This window comes from Pyrus communis, chromosome 1 (genome assembly GCF_041283825.1).
Source record: "Pyrus communis isolate YQ-2024b chromosome 1, ASM4128382v1, whole genome shotgun sequence".
Taxonomy (NCBI): domain Eukaryota; kingdom Viridiplantae; phylum Streptophyta; class Magnoliopsida; order Rosales; family Rosaceae; genus Pyrus; species Pyrus communis.
In genome coordinates this window covers 19,101,595-19,123,292 of record NC_142565.1, presented here as the reverse complement: position 1 = coordinate 19,123,292, position 21,698 = coordinate 19,101,595, and the positions used below count along the sequence as shown (strand labels likewise).

The 21,698-nt window shown below is 41.3% G+C and overlaps 1 protein-coding gene and 1 pseudogene across 3 annotated transcripts; both read left to right on the top strand.

Moving 5' to 3' along the window:
- Positions 1-1,407: 1,407 nt before the first annotated feature.
- On the top strand, positions 1,408-5,499 carry LOC137719923 (extradiol ring-cleavage dioxygenase-like; annotated as a pseudogene).
- A 5,252-nt stretch (positions 5,500-10,751) lies between these two features.
- On the top strand, positions 10,752-17,713 carry LOC148699317 (cellulose synthase A catalytic subunit 6 [UDP-forming]-like). 3 transcript variants are annotated; one of them, XM_088699525.1, is made up of 7 exons: positions 10,752-10,963; positions 11,024-11,402; positions 12,377-12,453; positions 12,540-12,772; positions 12,885-13,271; positions 13,562-13,656; positions 17,595-17,713. In XM_088699525.1, exons 2-5 carry the CDS (start codon positions 11,383-11,385, stop codon positions 13,032-13,034), a joined length of 480 nt encoding a protein of 159 aa, XP_088555651.1. In that variant the 5' UTR covers positions 10,752-10,963; positions 11,024-11,382; the 3' UTR covers positions 13,035-13,271; positions 13,562-13,656; positions 17,595-17,713. The 3 variants fall into 3 exon arrangements, with proteins under 3 accessions (XP_088555651.1, XP_088555647.1, XP_088555650.1); XM_088699521.1 differs by lacking the exon at positions 17,595-17,713 and having other exon boundaries at positions 13,562-13,751; XM_088699524.1 differs by lacking the exon at positions 17,595-17,713 and having other exon boundaries at positions 13,539-13,751.
- Positions 17,714-21,698: the final 3,985 nt, after the last annotated feature.

Here is a 21,698-nt window from a genome sequence, read left to right as displayed (position 1 = left end):
CGGCGTTCTGACAGACACTCCCTATTGTAGGGCTGCCTTCGGGCGTGCTACTGTTATCGTTTTATTTGGGCTGCTATAGACCTGCTCTGAACTTGTATCTCACTTACTAGCACTTATTCTAGTACTTTGTATGCTAGTTTTTAATTGTTCGTACTTTTATATTACTACTTTATTAGCTTCCGCACGTGCACATGGCTACGTCACCTTTGTGTGACGGCCAGCACGCTCCGATTTCGGTCGGGGTGTGTCATAAAGTGCTAGTAACAATTCCCTTAAATAAATATTAGGGTTGATGATGATGATTCCTCTTCTTTTCCTTTGATCGAATTATGGGAATGGATTTAGTTATTTAATCATTGAATTGGAGGAAGAGATTAGGTTGTTACGATGCTTTTAAAATCAAGGGATCTTTGTGATCTAATGTGGCTAAGGTTTATTAAGTGTGTGATTCTCATCATCAATCATATTTATTTTTAATGGATATCATTCATAACACAGCTATATGCATGCCGATGTCGTTGAAATCACTAAAACAATGAAAATATGAAGTCTTACCTCATGTAAAGCTTCTGAAACGTTGATGAGCGTGGTTTTGAGAGTTGAAGAAGATAAATAAACTTGGGATATACATGTGAAAAGTAATTTGGATTTTTTTTTTTTTTTAAACCTTATATGGTCGAAATTGACATTACATATTAGGTATGTAAGTCATTTAATATTAAATTTTAATGAGGGGTGTATTCAACATATTGTGGGGTGCTAATAAAAAAAACCTATCTATATTGAAAAATGATCGAAGCAGATACGAATGCAAACTTAGCAAAACATCCTATCCTTCTATTTTTGATCTTGTGGCCAGAAATAAATTTAAAAGGTGAAATTTTCACGTAAAACAAGATAAGATGAAAATGAAAGGTTGTGATGTTTTGCTCAGGTTGCTCAGCAGGGGATCTAGAGGTGATCCCAGTCCCATTCACCAAACCTGGATTACGACCTATCACTATAATAATATTCAATAAGGAAAAGGGTTTCTATACCTATTCCTTATCCCAGATTTGGATCCTCACCGAATCCTCTCCATAGGGATCCTAGGGATCAACGCACGTGGACCGTTGATCAGAAATCGTGCTACCACAATTAAATGCTTTTTATATTTTTAAAGTAAAGCAGCCTCGTTTTGCGTGAAAAATATAAAAAAGAAAAAAAATGTGGCCGCATGATTTTTGATCAACAGTCCATGTGCATTGATCCCTAGGATCCCTAGGGAGGGGATCTGGCGAGGATCCAAATCCCCTTATCCCAAATCAAATTCCCAAATTCCAAATTCCCAAATCGAAGAAATTTCTTGCTGTTGGGTTTTCATTTTTGTGGTAATTCAATTCTCAACGAAAAAGGAAAAAGATTCTTATGGCGGTGAATGACACATTCTACCTATCGCACGGATCGCCCACGCTGAGCATTGACGAGTCGCTTCCGGCCAAAAAATTCCTCCAGCCTTGGACGGAAATGGTCTATCCTCACAAACACACCTCCATTCTCATCATCTTTGGACACTGGGAAACCGGCGTCCCCATCGTCAACTCCATTTCCGACCGGCATGACACCATCTACGACTTCTATGGCATCCCCAAATCCATGTACATGATCAAGTACCCTGGCCCCAGCTCCCCCTACCTCGCCAACCACGTCAAGCAGCTGTTTACGTCGTTCGGCTTCAGCCTCACGGATGTGGACGTTAAGTGGGGGCTCGACCACGACGCATGGGTCCCGCTCATGTTGATGTACCCGGAGGAAGACGTCTCGGTTTTCCAGTTGTCGGTTTAGCCAGAGAGGGACACCACCTACCACTACAACATGCAGGCCTAGTCCAGAGTATTGTATTAGAGAAAGACCGTATTGTATCAAACCAAACAATGTGGTCAAGAGTATTGTATCAAACCAAACAATGTGGTCAAGAGTATTGTATTAGAGAAAGACCGTATTGCATTTGTAATCCTAAAACTGAATAGGTTCTCCACCTCTTCTGATTAGCTTGGGTAACCATGACATGCTGCTAGGCGTCAACCATGGTTTGTGGAAGCCCTAAAAGTGTATTATCACTAACGGGAGAATTGAAAGTAAGTTTCAATTCCCAATCGATTAGAAAGAGTTTTAATCGCCCACTGCCTCGCTAAAAGGAACCTAATGGATCGTTCACCGAGTAAGGTAGAGTTTGAAGAAACAACGGAGATGAGTAAGAATAATTAAATGGTTTAATTATTTATCTAAGGCTAGGATTAATTAATATGTTAATTAATCAAACGAATAAGTTCGTTAAAGACCTCGGGTTAGTTTTGGGCCGCAAGGCCCAATGGGATTTGAATGTCAAGCCCATTAACTCAAGTTGTATGACAACTTGAATAAACAAAGGGCTTGAAAGCCCAATAAACCCTATAGGCCGGCCATGTTAGAAGAATAGGGCTTTTGGTCCATTAGGTCACTTATTTGAAGGGACTATATAAAGGACTTTATAGCCTAAAATTCATTAAGGGTTGTTTTTGGGGAAAGGATGAGAACACAAGCTCTCATTTCTCTCTAAAATTTCGGCCACCTTGGAGGGATCATCTAGCAATCAAACTCCTCCAAGGTCACTCATTTCTTCTTCATTATGCCTTGGTGATGAATCACTAGAGGTTCTCAATTTTGGGAACTTTGGAGAAACCTTTTTTCATCCATCCAAATCCATAGATCTAAGATGCAAGGAATGAAGGCCCTCTCTTTGGGTGATTAGCCTTTGTTTAAATACAAAGAGGAATCTACAAAGGTATATATTTCAACTCACTTTGTTTTGAGTTGATTATTGGTTCACCATTTTACTAGGCTTTGAACATTCATGGGTAATGTTTTGTTTTTAAGTGCATGCTAGCATGATTCCGCCTTTAATTTGTTAATTGCATGCTAATGATGTTGCTTAAATGAACATGTCATCTTCCAAAATAATCCTTCAATGATATGTCAGCCGGAGTCACCTAACGTGACCTGTAAGGCTGATTCTAGAGCTCAAATTCACATCTCAGCAACTATATATATCTATCTCATCAACAATATGCCTGCACACGAGTTGGAACCACCTAAAGTGGTTTGTACGACAAGCTGGGTGTAAATAAATACGCTATAGTGCTACAATCACGTGAAGGTTGTGCGAGTATCGCAAGCCACCTACAAGTCAGAACCACCTAAAGTGGTGTGTACGACAGGCTGGCACCTGCCTTGGATCCAAGTTGAGCGTGTGTGGTGCGAAAGGTGAACGATCACGTGAAGCCTAGGCCCTCAACTCTGGCGGAGCACTAACACTAGGGTGCATGTTAATGAGCTCTCTAAACATCTCACATAATCCTCAATTTTTACATAAACACTAGTTACAACCATAAACTATAACTTATTTGGCACTTACCTGTGCGTCCGCAGCACCAACATACATATGTGCAATTACTAATGCATAATTAAATAGGCAAAGACTATGCCTGGCATTTAAAACATATAAACATTCTCAAGTATATAGGTATATACGGAAAACCAAAAGCCCACTCACTGGTATGTGGAAGGGTCGTAACCCCTGAGCCTAGAGTGACTGTGCTCGTCCTCAGGATAGGTCTCACCTATATGTGAAACAACTATATAAAAGTCAATTTAATGCACATAACCAAAACTAGGTAATAACTTCTCATACAATGCTCAAATGGGGTGTTTGAATGTACCAACATGATCTACTCAACCTCACAAACATCCCCATATTTTTAAAATAACTTTCTGAGGTCTCACGCATCCCCACGCGCCGGCCACGCGCAGGCACGTGCCTGGCACACGGACGGAATCCCTAACGGCATTAGGGAATATTTCGTCCAAAAGCAAGCATATTCCGTTAAAACTAACCTGACGACGTTAACTACTGTTATGAATATTCCGTTAATCTTAACATAATATTCCCCTTTCTTCTTCGGCTAGTCGCCAGACTCCGTCGCCGTCGCCGGAAACTGGGAAAAACTTTAAACCTTTAAATCTCAGTCGTTTTTCATCCAAATTTCATGAAATCAGTACCAAATTAAAGTTCATAACTTGTAGAACATTCCCTTACCTGTTTGAAGCCCCAAAAACGATGGAATATCGTCAGAAAAATCGCGATATTCCGGTCACCTCTGCAATTCACTATTCTCGAGTTTCCTAACGTCCAATTTCTTCCAAAATGCTTCCCCGAGCTTCGTGAGAGTGTCTTAAAGCTCACAATAACCTTAGAATCCTCTGAAACCTTCATATTTACGTATGCATGAACAGTGCATGAAAACTGGGTTCTTGGGTTCTCGGGTTTTCGAGGGTTTCAAGTTTTAAAAATGGTATGGATGTACTCAGGAGCTTGCAAGGAGTTCAAATCTTACCTTCTAGACGTCGATCCGTGCGTGAAAGGTTGGTTTTGAAGTTCGTCCGTACACTTGCAAGGGAAATGGAAGGAAATCCGAGAGAAAAAAGAGAGAGGGAGTCACGGGGAAAAAGGGATGGGTGTGTGTGAGTGTGTGTGTGGTCCAAATGGCAGCCCACCAACCAAAACAAATCAAACACCCTACAATGCTAATTAACGTCTAGGGGCAAAATCCTCTTTTCACACTAACATTACAAATAATTCGGTATGGGCTGTCAGAGGACCTCTCGTTAATTTTAAACAACAAAAACCATTACTTCTAATTAAACTTCTTGATCATTTAGCCAAATTTTATAAATTTATACTGTTATGATAAGAAATTTGTAAAAATTAGAATGTAAATAAGCACACATGGTGTTTTGAACCTAAGACCTCTTTATTCATTTTAAACAACAAAACCGCCAGATCTAGTTAAATTTCTTTATCACTAAACCAAATTATATAAATTTATATTCTTATAAAAACATATATAAATATATAACCCTAATAATTTTGGTACTCCTAATTTTTTTAGACCCCAGATGATCGCCCTACTTACACTAGGCCTGACAACATGGGGAGGGCGCTGGCTCCCCTTAAGGAGGAGGGCGTCCTTATAGTGGGGTCAGGCAGCGCCACTCACAACTTAAGGGCATTGAAGAGGGAGACAAAGAGCAATGCATGTGCCGTCCCTTGGGCTCTCGAATTTGGCACGTGGATCAAGGAAGCTCTTCTGGAAGGAAGGTACGAGGATGTGAACGAGTATGTGGAGAAGGCGCCGCATGTGAAAATGGCGCACCCTTGGCCAGATCACTTCTACCCGTTGCATGTAGCAGTGGGGACTGCTGGTCCGGATGCAAAGGCTGAGCAAATCCACGACAGCTGGGGGCTCGGTGCTCTTTCATATGCCTCATATCAGTTTACATCGTGCGCCTTGAACTGAGAATTGCAGCACTGCCAGTTGAAGATTGTAATAGTGCATGTGTCTGCCGACGCTGCTCCTGCAGGTCAAGCATGTCAATAAAACTGCTGTGGATGAATGATTGTGTATTAGTGAATATTATGTAAAGTGTGCAAGTGAGATGTGCTTCTCCTTTAATTGTGGCTGAATCTTAATATCACTCAATGGCCTTTAGGATTTCTGCTTAATTTTATTGAGAAGAAACGAAAACTTTTGCTCCCTTTCAAAGGACATGACCATAGTATTCACCTAACAAATATCGTATCCTCAGCGATTCTGTATTATGACTTGCTATAGAATCACCCAACAGACTCTGTATTCACACAATGCTGTGGATGTTGTTTATTTATGCAATGGATTCAACCAACCCCATTACCTTTAAATTTATCTGGTCTGCACAAATTGCCTTTTTTAAACCTGAGGTGTTGAACGTTGAATCCTTATCCTTGAAGAATTCTGAAAGCATAATTCTGAATATGCAGCTTCCTGATAAGCTCCACTGGTATGTAAAGAATGGAGATACGGTAAGGATGTATTTGCCCTAGATTTTGATCAAGTACTCAACTGTTTTGGAAATAAAGATTGATTAACTTTGTTTCGGGAAGTAAACTGGCTAATAATATCCTAGGAGATATGCAAGTGCATAAATCTTGCTTGCCTACGATGATGAATGCGTATGGAATTTTTGGGTTGGGTTTTATAAGGTTTGTAGTTACAGTGGAATGCAATTTCGACAACTTGCACTTACAACTTACGAAGTATTCATGGATCTTGGTTACCGTTCATCATCATTTTTGCTTCAAAAAGTTTTGTTATTACTTTTATCTCGCGATTCCTTCCATATGCCACATTCTAATGTTCAATTTTAGGCTGTTGTGTGCGTGCATTTTATAGGATTTAAGACGAACTTGGAAACTGAATTTTGTTTTGTGATCTTTCATTTGGCATAACATTTCAATTTTGAGAGGAGAGATTGGATGACTGTTGCACCAAAAGAGTTACCGACAGTGTCAGAATTGTTAAGAAATTGGGGCATTTTTTTACTTGACAGACGTTTGTGTTCCTGAAGCCTTGTGTCAATTGTTTCTGCCTCTCAAACTCTGTTTATTATGCAGATAATGGGGTTAAACCCTACTTTCGGGGTTAAAGCAGGCGTGACAAACAAGTTTATCTATAAGGCTCTTGAGCTCATGCCAAACATCATTGTTCTAATTCTTCCAACAGAAACTCAAGGGTAGCAGCTTGCCGTTGTTCATCTCTATGTGTCTCTGTGTCTCTGCGATGGACACGCATATACACCCTTTGAGAAAATGAACCTGGGCATGAAATACAGGTTTGGGTCATAATTCTCAACCCAGTAATTATTCTTCACGCCAATGGCCTTTAACTTAAAAGGAATGCATGAGATTTTGAAGCACTAATAAATGTAATTTTTCTTAATATATTATTTCATGAACTCAGTTCGTTTTTTTTTGTTTTTCAGGGTCTGCCTCTGAATCAAAGGAAAAAGCAGTAAACTACGTTAATGCGAAGAGTATCAAAGATGTAATACGCACCATCTACTCATAATACACTATATGCACACCACATGCCCATAAATGTACAGTACATGCACAAGATATGCACAGAACGAGAGAAACTTTAACGACAACATATTGATATAGGGGATACAATTAAAACATAATTGTTATGCATATAAGGTTACAGTGACAGTCTTGTTATGTATATCAGCCACCACTTAATCGTGCACGTGGAAAACATGATACTCGTTGTCATTATCTCACAAACACGCATGACCCTTAACATCCTCTAAGTTTTTCTTAATTTTGTATTTCGCTGAGGCCAACTAGGTTATGGTCATACTCTCTAAATTCTGGGGCACAACATACGTGCATTACAACTAGTGAACATTCCCGTTTTTCATATTAAGATGTAGCCATAATGCACACCATATGCGCACCACATGCACATTACGGAAATTTTCACAAATTTCTGCAATTGAACACTTGACCAGAAATTGTTCCATCCCATTCTTGTAGCACATCAAAACTTGAAATTTATTCCATAACCCATCGTCCCAACATGAAACACAAACCCTAATTTAATTTCTAAGTATTAATTCATCTTACAAACAACCAATTTATTCCATAAATCATTGATGAAGAAACTTGAAACTAAACACCCTACCTTACTATGCTTGCCGAAGCTTTAGTCGCCGGAAAAAACGGAACTTTTCAGCCAAAACATAAAATATGGTACAAAACCGAGCCCACTCTTCTCACCTCTCTCTTGCATCCTTTTGGTTCGAAATCAGAGGTATGAGGTGAACCCAAAGCCCAGCTCAATCTTCTCGCCTCTCTTTGGACTTCCATTGCTTCAAAATCAGAGCTCAAAGATCTGAGGAAGGGAGAGAGAGTAGAGAGAGAAAGTGAGAGGAGAGAGAGGAAGGAAGAGAGAGAAATAAGAAAATGAGAGGAATAACCCATTTATATGTGGGTATTTTAATAATTTTGATTTTATACATAATGTGCATGGTCGATTTGTCCTATTTCTGTGTGAAAATTAAAAAATCGTCTCATTTTAAAATATTTCCCAAACAAAAAAAAAAAAACAATACCTTGGCTCTTTCTGGCTCTTGCCATCTTTAAAAGTCATAGTATATGAGACATCATATGACTCGGTGCGTTTGGTTTCGAAAGGTACCATTTGGTACATGGGACTGGACAAAACGGAGTGGGATGAGGCGTTCCATCCCACGTTTGGTGTGCCCAAAATGGGTGGAACGCGTTGTCCCGCGAGACGAATTTTGGGTGAATTTTGGTTCCGCCTCCCCCTGGAACGACTTGTTCCACATCCATGGAACATAAAATTATAACATTTTAAGACACAAATACCCCTTATCTTTTTCAATATTTACACCATCCAAAAAACAAACCCTAAAATTCTATCTTCTTCGTTCCATCTTCTCTGCCTGCTGCTGCCTTTTCCCATAGCCTTCCTCCTCATCTTCTCCTGTAGCAGCTGCATCTCCAGGTTTGATCTTGATCTTCTCCTGCAGCTGCTGCGTTGCCAGGTTCGATCTCGATCTTCTCCCGTAGTCGCTGCATCTCCAGGTTCGTTTTCTTGAATTTTCCATGGAAAATTTCAATGTTCTGGGAAAATAGGATGATTATGAGAAAATAAGTTAGTTTTCTTGGTTTCTCTGGTTTAACTTGTGCTTGGGAACAAAGTCTGATTTTTAAGATTTATTACGATTCTGGTTTGTAAAGATTAGATCTGGTTCCGATCTGTGCGATTTAGTGGGTTCGGTTGTGAGCTTGGCTTTGTATGATGGAAAAAGTGGTTCTTTCTGCATTTGGTCAGCTGAAATGTTAATCAATTTGATGCATTTTAATGGTTATTTTACTGAATATTGGTCGGTGTGTATAATTAAGCCCATTGTTTACAATTAGAGGAGGGTTAGTAACGCTCATCGTATATTTCCGTATGCTTGTTTTCAGATGCGAGGGATCTTTTCACATGTGTAGTTAAGTTGATTTATGCAGATGCATATGTTTCGTTACATGCTTAAAGCTTTGGATTTTTGTACTATAAGAAGTCATTCCCTTTAATCGATATAACCTATTTGTTGTAGTGTATGATGTTTTCTGCAATCAATATGCTGCACGTGTGTCAGGAGATGAAGTTTATGGATTTGGTTCTGGAAAGTGTGATCAATTGGGTATCTCCAAAGGTAAGATCAAATTAATTAGTCTTTCCTGAGTGAACTTACGGATTTGAAGGCATGATAATTGCAAGCATCGCTACAAATGGAGATCATAATGCATCATTGTGTGGTGAGTGCAACAAATCCCCCTTTCTTGATTTGCTCATATAAAGTTGATCACATTGCTCGTCATACGTGTCCAGCTTAAAAATGTACCAGTTCATGAAAGATCTAAGGACTTCCATGCTAGTTTGGTCCATGGTTTCCCACATAGGAAAGAAGCCGGTGCCGTAGGAAGTACCAATTAAACACTATTTGCCTTGGTAGCTTGATTCTCTGATTGCTGTTTTCTTTGTTGTTTATGGCATCAGCTGAGGGGCATTTGTACACTTTAGGAAAAACTATGTGAAAGATTGTGACTTGCAAGCAGTTTTACTAGTGTGTGTAAATGTAAAAGATGGTCAGTTGAAGTTTATTTGGTGTTCTCATATGCTCATCTCTCCTCCTTGTACATGGGAGTTCTATCGTTTAAGTGTTGAATGAATTACCGTTTGAAAAAAAAAAAAAAAAACATGATTTGGAATTATCACAAGATTGGTCATTCATGGCTTGATGATAAATTTGTGTAGTTTTTCTGTTTTATTATTACTTACCAATGCTCTTTGCTTTTGGTTTTATAAGTCTCCATGTATATTGTTGCAGCACATTAGATTATCTTAAAGATCCAATGTTGTCCTAAATAGCCATTTATTAGATGAATACTCAAGAAACATGAAGTTATTGCTTCAGGCCACGGGTCTGTTGACTGATATGTACACATCAGTATGGCTCTACAGACACATCAGCATGAAGGTTACACATCAGCAAGGCGCACATCAGCAAAGTAGTTAGTTTGTTGAGATTGTAGGAAGGCTGTTAGTCTGTTGGGATTTGTAGGGATATGAAGTTAGTTGGTTAGTAGTTATGAGTGAAGCAAAGAGTACTTGTATAAATAAAAAACACCTCTCTCTCTGTAATTCATTCATTGTTCAAGGAATACAATCTTTAGTCATTTACTTACTCTCTCTAAATTCTTTACCATTGTTTTTCGTTTTGCTTCTTCTACCATGTCTTCAGTCAAGAAATGGCATAACATACATCATGGCATAACACATCTTCAGCCATGTACTACTGTAAAAAATATATCATAGATAAGCATATATGTGTTTAAATATGAACAAGTTAAAAAAAAAAAATATTATCCCGTCCCATTCCACACATAAACATTATACCAAATAACAGACGGAACAGGGGTAAGTTAGTCATTCAATCTTTTAGTTCTGTTCCGTCCAGAGCATACCAAACGCAAAATGGAACAACCGTCCCGTTCCATCCTGCGCGTACCAAACATAATACGGAACCTCAGTTCTGTCCTGTCCTATCCCTTCCCGTCCACATACCAGATACCAAAGGATACCAATGGGACCCACAAGCTGCTGTCCCCACAAGGATTAGAAGTTTTTAGAACTTGCTCAATTGTCTCTGGATCCTACTTTCACAAGGCTCACGTGGCATGCTACTATTTGACATTGTCATCAAGTCAATTCCAATATAAAAAAAAAAAAAAAAAAAAATCAAAAAGACACACTTTGAAGATGAACCGAACAAAGTTTGGTAACCCACAAATCAGAGACGGGACTCCTGATTTAAAAACAAAAAAGAAAAGAAGGGACATAGGTTTTTATAATTTTTACTTTACTAAATAGTTTTTTTCCCCTTCAAATTTCAGTTCTTGCCAACTCCGGTGGGGGCACAACTCAGCGCCACCACCACTCACCTCAGTCCTCCTCACTATCATCTTCTCAATCAATCCTCACAATTGCTGGTCTGCATTTTCCATTTCCTCTCTCTTCTTCCTTCCTACGCTTCCTGAATTTCCACATAGGTCTGCATTTTCCATTTCCTCTCTCTTCTTCCTTCCTACGCTTCCTGAATTTCCACATACGCTCACTCTCTCCCTCTCCCTCTCTCTGCGTGTATCTGGATAAGAAGAGAAAGAGGAGGCAGGCAGGCGAAAGCTGGGATGAATTGACCGAGACAGTGGACCCGCTGGCAATATTTTTTAAATGCGGGGTTGGGGTTGGGGTTTGTGCTTGGGTTTTGTTGGGGTGTGAATAGCAAAAGTGGGTTGTTGTGGGGGCCGGTAGACTGGGTGAAAGATCAGAGCTTTGAGCTAATGAGCCATGGAAACAAGAGGAAAACTTGTTGCTGGTTCTCATAACAGGAACGAGTTTGTGCTCATCAATGCAGATGAAAGTTCACGGGTATGCCCATTTCCTCCTTTTTTTTTGTTTTCTTGATTTTGGCAATAAAAACAAACTTGGGTCCTAGTCAGTTAGGGTTTATTTATTTATTTATTTATTTTTTATATGGTAGTCCTCCAATTGGAATACTGATTTGGATTGGGGTTTTTTGGTGGGCAGTTTTATCTTCACTACTTAACAACTTTTAGTCTGTCAGCATTCTGTAATCTCCAATTATTATTTTTTGATTAATTATTTTGAAGGACTTGTTTAGCACTGCGAATGTAATTTGCTCCAAGGAATTTCAAGAATTTTTGAAATTGTGAGCATTCATCTCTCTTTCTCTCACACTAACCAATTGACAAAGAATGAAACAAAGTATGAGATTGTCACAGAGTCAAGGAACATGGAGTTAGGAAAGAAAAAGTGAGCTAGAAAAATAATCTTATTTCTTTGTTTTGGAACAAGTTAGTGAGAGACAGTAGCTGATCGAACTAGCGTTTCAGTTGGATGAACCGGTGCAAATTTGAAACGAAATGTAGGAATGCTAGCATTGTTGAACTTTGTGGAATCATTTTGAAAACTCTTAAATTTTTACCAGTGGCGCACTACTTGTGTGATTTGTTATTAATTTACTTTGGTTTGACAAGTAACAAGTTGATCATCGACCACAACGATAGATGTACACTTTAGTGGGCTATAAAGGGGGTTTGAAAGGTTCTGGAAGCTATTACTGAAAAATTATAGTAATGATGATAAGATTTCTCGGCTGTGTATTCGGCTTATCATCTGTATTATGTGTTTAATGGATGTTCAGAGAGGTTATGTTACATCTTAAGTCATCGCATTTACTAATGTCTTTTGAGGTTGTTACACATAAAGTCTGTGCAAGAATTGAGTGGACAAATATGTCAAATTTGTGGAGACGAGATTGAAATTACAGTTGATGGAGACCCCTTTGTTGCCTGCAATGAATGTGCTTTCCCTGTGTGCAGACCGTGTTATGAGTACGAGAGAAGAGAAGGAAATCAGGCTTGCCCTCAGTGTAAAACCAGATACAAGCGAATCAAGGGTGAGTCTGTTCTGCATTTTTCTAAGTACAGTTCAATTTCCCACTAAAGTTTCAAACTTTTTCTTAACAACCGAAACAACTTGCAGGTAGTCCGAGGGTTGAAGGTGATGAAGAAGAAGATGGCATTGATGATTTGGACAATGAGTTCAATTATGGTAATCTTGATGCTTTGGGCCCTCATCAAGTTGCAGAGTCTGTGCTGTCTGCATGCCTTAACCTTGTAAGTGGTTCCGACTACAATTGCAGAATTCCTGCACATTCAGAGCATGAGTCCTCTCCCTTGGGTTCTGAAATCCCACTTTTGACCTATGGTGAAGAGGTAAATATGTCAGAAATTGCAATTTGTCCTGTCTATTATGATTGCATGCTTTTTATCTGTATGCCCCTATGATTTGATTAGTGCCTTACTGTGATGATTTTTCTTCTTTTAGGACTCTGAAATTTCTTCTGATCGACATGCTCTTATTGTACCTCCGTATATGGGTCATGGAAACAGAGTCCATCCTTTGCCTTTTTCTGATCCATCTTCTTTTAAGTTATTTTTTTTTAAATTACTTATTTGTGTTCTAGCATGCTTGTAACTGTTTTCATCCATCTAGTAGTAATCTTAGTACTTTGAATGTCGTAGTGCAACCTAGACCAATGGTCCCTAAGAAAGACATTGCAGCATATGGGTATGGGAGGCTGGCGTGGAAGGACTGAATGGAAGAGTGGAACAAAAAGCAGAATGAAAAACTTCAGGTTGTAAAGCATGAAGGAGTTAGCGATGGAGGGATCTTTGGTGGGAATGATGAGCTGGATGATCCTGATTTACCCATGTAAGTGACTAATGGCTATTAAAATTAAAGAATGCAAATAAATTTATCAAAGTTCATTTTGAGAGAATTACATGACTATTAAGCAATATGACGATTATACAACCACACGCACGCACACAGACAGAACATTGTGTTCCGCAGAACTCCAAAGCCCTCATTGTTCGTAATTGGTAGTTCACCAATGATGTTAGTTGATTGTTTATTCTTTATCTTGATTCTATTAAGTAACCGTCATCTGCTCATTACTTTTTTTTGTATATTTACAAGATTGACTTGATATGCTTTATCAGGATGGATGAAGGCAGGCAGCCACTTTCAAGAAAGTTACCTAAGCAAGATAAACCCATACAGAATGATAATAATATAGAAACTGGAAACTTCCTATGTAAGCTTTCCAATTGTATTTCTGAATTTTTTATTTTGTACACTGTGAAGACATATATATAGCCTTTGGCTATTTACAAAGATACCCCTTAACTACCTACCTTATAACAGTTCTAACTAAACACAAACATTAGCACAGCTAATTACATTTAGAGATAACAGACTATTTTACAGTAACTGAAATGGGTGACTTGTCATTTTCCCTAATACACCCCCTCAAGCTAGAAGGGGAATCAGAACAGATTCCAATGGGAAGCTTGGAGCACAGGAACTGAAATCGACTTTTGGATAAGGACTTGGTGTGAAGATCAGCTAATTGGTCTGCACTGCAAACATACTGAACTTTGAGAAGATTAGCTAGAACCAATTCTCGAATATAGTGGTAATCAATCTCAACACGCTTTTGTACGAGCATGAAAAACAGGATTAGATGCTAGAGAGATGGCTGAGATGTTGTCACACCAAAGTGTAGGCAGTGTAGGGATAGGGAAGTGAAGATCTCTGAGGATTTTGCAAACCCAAGTAAGTTCAGCAGTTGTATGAGCTAAGGAGCGATATTCAGCCTCTGTAGATGACCGTGCAACAGTACTTTATTTCTTAGCACTCCAGCTAATGAGATTGGAGCCTAAGAACACACAATAGCCACTGGTAGATCTTCTATCAAAAGTACAGCCAGCCCAATCAGCATCAGAGTATGCTGAAAGATGGGTTGAACCCTTTGTGAACCATAAACCGTGGGAAAGAGAACCTTTAAGAAATCGGAGAACTCGTTTAGCTGCCTGAAGATGTTGTTCCCTGGGAGCATGCATGAATTGGCAGATCTGGTTGACGGCAAAAGCGAGATCCGATCTAGTCCAAGTAAGGTATTGTAATCCCCCAACTATAGAACGATATTCAGTGGGGTTGGACAAGAGAGGCCCACTGTTATCTAATTTTGTGGAACTAAGGGGTGTGCAGCACGGTTTGGCACCCTCCATGTGTGTTTTCTTAAGAAGATCAATTAAGTACTTGGATTGATGAACAAAAATGCCATGGGAGGATCTGTGTACTTCTAAGCCCAAGAAGTAGTGTAAAGGACCAAGATCCTTTACTGGAAACTGAGAACTGAGTTGGGTGATAAACTGTTGACAGATTTGGGAGTGAGGACCGGTTACTAGAATGTCATCAACATACACAAGAACAATAACCAAATGAGGACCATGAAGAATAAACAATGAGGCATCGGATGAAGATTGTTGAAACCCAAGAGAATGAAGAGCTTGAAAAAGTTTATCAAACCAAGCTCGAGGAGCTTGTTTTAGTCCATATAGGGATTTCTTCAACTTACAAACTGAAGTAGGAGAATTGGGATCAACAAACCCGGGAGGTTGTTGCATGTAGACATCCTCCTTTAAGTCACCATGAAGAAAGGCATTGCTTATATCCAATTGATTGAGAAACCAGTTATGTTGGACAGCAAGACTGAGTAAGATCCGAATGGTAACTGGCTTGGCAACTGGACTAAAGGTCTCTTGGAAGTCAATACCTTCTTGTTGATGAAAACCCTTTGCCACTAGTCGGGCCTTAAATCTGTCAATGGTGCCATCAGCTTTTTTCTTAACTCGAAACACCCATTTACATCCAACTATATTTTGGGAAGGATGAGAGGGGACAATGGACCAAGTACCAGTAGAGATCAATGCATTATACTCATCTTGCATTGCAGCTCGCCAATGAGCATGCTTAGAAGCTTGCAGGTATGTACTGGGAACATAATCAGTGTCAACAGGAAGATGATGCTTAGTTGCTATATAGGCATGAGGGATAGATTTATAAATGCCAGCCTTGGATCTTGTGATCATTGGATGAGAATTAAGAGGAAGAAGAGGAGGATTGGACTGACTTAAGGGTAAGGTGGAGGATTCAGAAACAAAGTCAGAACTGGAAGCAGCAGGGACTGAAATGGGTTGAGAAGAAGAAGGATGGGGAGAATCAGAGGCAGAAGTAGAAACAGGTGAAGAAGATGGTGCACGACTAGTAGAGAGATGGGGAATATATTTCTCAAAATAAAGATCCAAAGAGGAAGAGCTTTGTGACAGCCCGTCCCGGAAACATTTTAACGCACGTGTGAAAGGACAATTTTGCCCCTAGTTCGTTTCTTTTACGTCTATTGGTTGTTTTTGTGTTGTGTTGGCATGTGTTGGGCCACACACTCACACTCTTACTCTCCCTACCCCTCTGTCCCTTTCCCTGTGATTGTCCCGAGCCCCCTTTCCTCCCATTTCCCTTGAAAACGTACGGACACACACCCAAAACCTATCAAACCTTTACAGATCGAGGGAACCAAGACCATTTTCGAGCTCGTGAGGCTGGGAGGAGTGCAGCTATACCATTTTCAGGTAAGAACATCAACGTTTTCACGCCGATTCTACGAAGTCCGATTTGGGTACTATTCATGCACACGTGATTTCTCACGTTTTAGGAAATTTGAAGCTCGTAGGTAGCTTGGTGAGGTCCCAAGGAGGCTCGGAGTGGTTCGTTTGAAGGATTTGGACGTCGGGATCACTGGTTTCGAAGTTGGCCGGAGTTGGGTTGTTTTGGCAGGTGAGATTTCGTGATTTTTAACCCTTGAAAGTAGTATAATTGTGTTCCTCTAGTTCCAAGCTTCAATTTGGTACCAATTTTGTCAAATTTGGATGAAAAACGAAGGAGATATTGAAGTTTGAAAATTTTCCAGTTTTCCGGCGCCGGCGACGGCGCCGGGCTCGCCGGAGAAGGAGACGGAATATTCCGTTAAGTCTGACGGAATATTCCTGATGCCGTTGACGGAATCTATCAAAACTGACAGAATATTCCCTACGGCGTCAGTTGACGCCGTCAACGTGCCAGGCACGTGCCTGAGCGTGGCCGGCGCGTAGGGGTGCATGCGGCGGTGGAAAATTTTTCTAAAAATTTGGGTGTGTTCCTGAGGTCGAGTAGAGCACGTTGGTTTATTCATTTGCCCAATTTGAGCAATGTATGAGAAGTTATTACGAAAGGTTGGTTATGTGCTTTAAAATTAACGTTTTTGTAGTTGTTTCGCATATAGGTGATACGTATCCCGAGGACGAGCGTGGTCACTCGAGGCAGGGGGGCTACGAGCCTTCCACATACCAGTAAGTGGGCTTTTGGTTTTCCGTATATACCTATATACATTTATTTTCCCAGAAATTGATTGAAAGGATTATTTGTTTCATGCCATGCATTATATTATCGTTGTTTATGCACCATTAGTCACATTATTAGTTGCATACATATACATATGCATATTGGGTGCTGTGGACGCACAGGTAGGTGCCAGGTAAGTGTTATTCATGGTTATATTTCAGTAACGAGTCAAGATGCTTAGAGAGCTCTTAACCTGCACCCCCGATGATAGTGCTCCCGCCCAGAGTAGGGCACAGTCCTTCACGTGATGTTCACCTCCCGCACCACACGCTCAGCTTGGATCCAAGTTAGGTGCACAGTCCTGTCGTACAGTCCACTTTAGGTGGTTCCGACTCGTAGGTGACCCGTGATTATTCGCATAGCCTTCATGTGATCGTAGCACTAGAGCGTTTATATGTATTACACCCAGGCCTATCGTACAAACCACTTTAGGTGGTTCCGACTCGTGGGCAGGTTTAGTTATTGATATTGAGATTTGAGCTCTAGATGCAGCCGTACATGTCACGTTAGGTGACTCCGGCTGCCAGATTCTATGTTATTGATATGATTTGTACCTGAGCACTTACATTTCATTCTGAGGTTTCGACATGGCATATTCTTGAGCATGATTGGCATATCTATATACATACGTACATATGTTCATTTTCTGGGAAGTATACAGGTTTTACGGCGAGGGGTTAGAATCTTGTTTTTGAAATGGTTTTTGAAAAGCTTTGTTTTGCCCACTCACGCTTTTGTTTTGAGCCCCTCCAGGTTCTAGTTGTCTAGCAGGTTCGGTGGTTTCCCAGAGGGCTTTCCCGGCATTTCTGACAGACGATCCCCAGAGTAGGGTCACCTTCGGGTGTACTGTTGTCGTATCATTTTCTTTTGGACTGCTGTAGGCTTACGCTCTGAACTTGCGTCTCACTTACGCTAGCACTTGATTTTATTACTTTATGTTGCTAGTTTTTATTTATTTGTACTATTTGTATTACTATTTTATTAACTTCCGCACCGTGCACATGGTTACGTCACATCCGTGTGACGGCCAGCACTCCCTGATCTCGGTCGGGGTGTGTCAGTTTGGTATCAGAGCCTAGGTTTGGCAGTCCTTTGTCTTTGTGAGTATTCTAATGGTTTTGGTGTCTTCTGTCAGAATTATGCCGCCTCGTCGGGAACCACGTCGCTCTGATGAGCCTAGTTTCCCCGATATTGCTCAGCTGGGGGAAGCTATTGCTACCGCCATTCAGTCGGCGATCCGCCCTCCCTAGAGGACTCCTCTGGAGACTATGTATAATCTGAAATTGGATAAGTTCGAAGGTAATGAGGGTCATGAGGGCAAAGAGCGATGGTTAGAGCACATTGAGAAGACTTTTCGTGTGTTGCACAATCAGGGGAACCTTCCTGTTGAGAGGTAGGTCGAGACGACCTCATGGTTTTTGGGTACGGAGTCTGCAGCCTAGTGGGAACAGGAACTCCGTCGCTTGACTTCAGCTGAGAGGACTGATTGGGACGTTTTCAAAGAGTTGTTCAAGAGGAGGTTTATGCTTCCTGAGTATGTTGATCGTAAGAAGCAGAAGTTCACCGAGCTGAGACAGGGGAAGATGACGGCTAATGAGTACTATCGTAAGTTCACTGATCTGTCTCGCTACCACCCAGAGGTTGCAGGTAATCCGGCGGAGATACTTCGTCGTTTCCGCCTAGGTACTAAGAAAAAGTGGCGTTCGATGACGACTACTACCCACTGTGATACCTACCAGGATTTATATGAGATATTGTTGAGGATTGAGGATTCTGAGAACATGTCGAGCGAGAGTGAGGAAGAAGAAAAAGATGGTAATCAGAAGAAAGATGACAAGGGTAAAGGTCAAGCGTCGCTCGGGCCTCGTAGGACGCAGAACTTTAAGAGGGGTGGCACTAGTTCTAACTCTTCTAGCGGTGGTTTTAGTGCCACTGGTCAGGGACGAAGAGGTAGGTTTGCTGGTGGTGCCAGAGGGTAGAGACAGGGTGATGGTGGTAGAGGCAGAGCTCCAGTTTGCCGCAGATGTAATAATCGGCATTTTGGTGAGTGCAGGCGTGGCAGCAGTGGTTGCTTCACGTGTGGGCAGATGGGACATCGGGCTGCGAATTGTCCCCAGAGTCAGCAACAGAAGCCGCAGCAGACTTTCATGCCACCACCTGCACCGATTCAGCAGATTCAGGGTCCGAGTAGTTATGGACAGGCAGGTCGAGGTGGTGCCTACCATTACCAGGGTGATGCTGTTCCTTATGCCCCGGGACAGTATCAGTATCCCCAGGACCCGTATTCTCAGGGTGGTTATCCTCCGTATCCTGGCGGCTATATGCCGTATCCTCCAGCTTCAGCAGGTGGTTCTCAGTGGTTTCAGGGAGGACAGTTTCAGCCAGGAGAGATTGCTACTAGTAGTGCGGGGTCTTCGAGGCAGTCTGGTCAGCCCAGTCAGGGGCGTGGTACTCAGAGTCTTGGTGGTCAGACGAACAGAGGTCGCGGCGGACGACAGCAGACCCAGGGGCGTATTCATAATATTTCTCTGCAGGATGCTCAGAACAATCCGGATTTGATTATGGGTATGTTAAACATCCTTGGTTAATTTTGCTAGAGTATTAATTGATTGTGGAGCTACACATTCTATGATTTCTCATACTTTTGCTCAAGTGACGCAACCTCGCCCCACACCTCTAGGGTACGATTTAGAGTTCGCTATGCCTAGAGAAGAGAGATGTATAGTAGATCGTGTGTACCCAGGTTGTCCAGTGATAGTTGAGGGTGTTTTGCCAGTTGATCTTATCCCGTTGGATATTGTTGACTTTGATGTGATTCTGGGCACAGATTGGTTGCATTTCTATCGTGCCAATATATATTGTTACGGAAAAATAGTTACGTTTCACCGTCCTGGACTACCTGTAGTTACTTTTGCGGGTGAGCAGAGCGGGGTGAGACTTGGCCTTATTTCGGCTTTGCGAGCGAAAATGTTGTTGTCTAAGGGTTGCCAGGGGTACTTAGCTCATGTGGTGTTGGAGGAGGCTGCTCCTAGTAGAGTTGAGGATGTGAGAGTAGTCAGACACTTCCCCGACGTTTTCCCCGAGGATTTACCTGGTTTACCCCAGATCGAGACGTGGAGTTCACTATTGAGTTGCTTGCAGGTACTAATCCTATTTCTTTGACTCCTTATCATATGGCTCCCGCTGAGTTAAGGGAATTGAAAGTTCAGTTGCAGCAATTAGTGGATCAGGGTTTCATTCAGCCTAGTACTTCACCGTGGGGAGCTCCAGTATTGTTTGTGAGAAAGAAAGATGGAACTTTGAGGCTGTGTATTGATTACAGGCAATTGAATCGGGTGACGATTAAAAACCGTTATCCATTGCCTCGTATCGATGATTTGTTTGATCAACTTCGAGGTGCTTGTGTATTCTCCAAGATTGACTTGAGATTTGAATATTATCAGCTGAAGATTAGTAGGGATGACGTTCCTAAGACGGCGTTCAGGACTCGTTTCGGTCATTACGAGTTTCTGGTTATGCCATTTGGGTTGATGAACGCACCGGTTGCTTTTATGGATTTAATGAACCGGGTGTTCCAGCCAAATTTGGATAGGTTTGTTATTGTTTTCATCGACGACATTTTGGTGTATTCGAAGTCTAAAGTGGAGCATGTTCGACATCTTACTTTGGTGTTGAAAAGGTTGAGGGAACACCAATTATATGCTAAGTTTAGCAAGTGCCAGTTTTGGTTAGATCAAGTTGCGTTTTTGGGGCACATCATTTCAGCTCAGGGTATTTTGGTGGACCCTCAGAAGGTCGCAGCTGTGGAGAGTTGGGAACAACCGCGAACCGTCACTGAGGTGAGAAGTTTCCTTGGTTTGGCGGGGTATTATCGGCGTTTTGTTAAGGATTTCTCTGTACTTGCTTTACCGCTGACGAGACTAACGAGGAAAGACGTTAAATTTGAGTGGGATGATAAGTGTGAGCAAAGTTTCCAGTAATTGAAGCATTGTCTCAGTAGAGATTCTACCCTCTTGCATCAACATGCCACTCGATTCGCGAACCCTGAGGTCTCTCCTCCTTCCACGATCTCGAGCTTGAATTAGTTCTTGAGTCTCCCTATCAGATACCTGAGCTTCAAGCACCCGATCAACCAGAATTGGTCTAACTTGAAAATTAGCAAGTAACGCCACTTCTCGATCTTCTGCCTCACTCTTGTAGCACGCAAGTCCGCCAAAAGAGGAATAGGACTAGCGTACAACGCATTGATACGGCCCTGAGACTTCCTGCTAAGTGCATCAACCACTACGTTTGCACGACCAGGGTGATAATCAATCGTGCAGTCGTAATCGCTGAGCAACTCCATCCACCTCCGTTGACGAAGATTAAGTTCCTTTTGAGTAAAAAGATACTGAAGACTCTTATGATTTGTAAAGATCCTACATTTCTCTCCATAAAGGTAGTGTCTCCACAACTTCAATGCAAAGATAATAACGGCCAACTCCAAATCATGTGTAGGGTAATTCAACTCATGAGGTTTCAACTGTCGTGAAGCATAAGCAATCACCCTACCATGCTGCATCAACACACATCCCAGACCATTCAAGGAAGCATCGCTATAAACCTCGAAATCACCACTATCGTCCGGGAATGCCAAAACAAGTGCATGAGTGAGACAATGCTTCAATTGATGGAAACTTTGCTCACACTTATCATCCCACTCAAATTTAACGTCTTTCCTCGTTAGTCTCGTCAGCGGTAAAGCAAGTACAGAGAAATCCTTAACAAAACGCCGATAATACCCTGCCAAACCAAGGAAACTTCTCACCTCAATGACGGTTCGCAGTTGTTCCCAACTCTCCACAGCTGCGACCTTCT

Coding starts and splice junctions, on each gene's coding strand:
- LOC148699317 (XM_088699525.1), top strand. CDS start 11,383: ATGCAGATGAAAGTTCACGG. Junction 12,454..12,539: donor CAGATACAAGCGAATCAAGG/GTGAGTCTGTTC, acceptor AACAACTTGCAG/GTAGTCCGAGGGTTGAAGGT. Junction 12,773..12,884: donor TTTTGACCTATGGTGAAGAG/GTAAATATGTCA, acceptor TTCTTCTTTTAG/GACTCTGAAATTTCTTCTGA.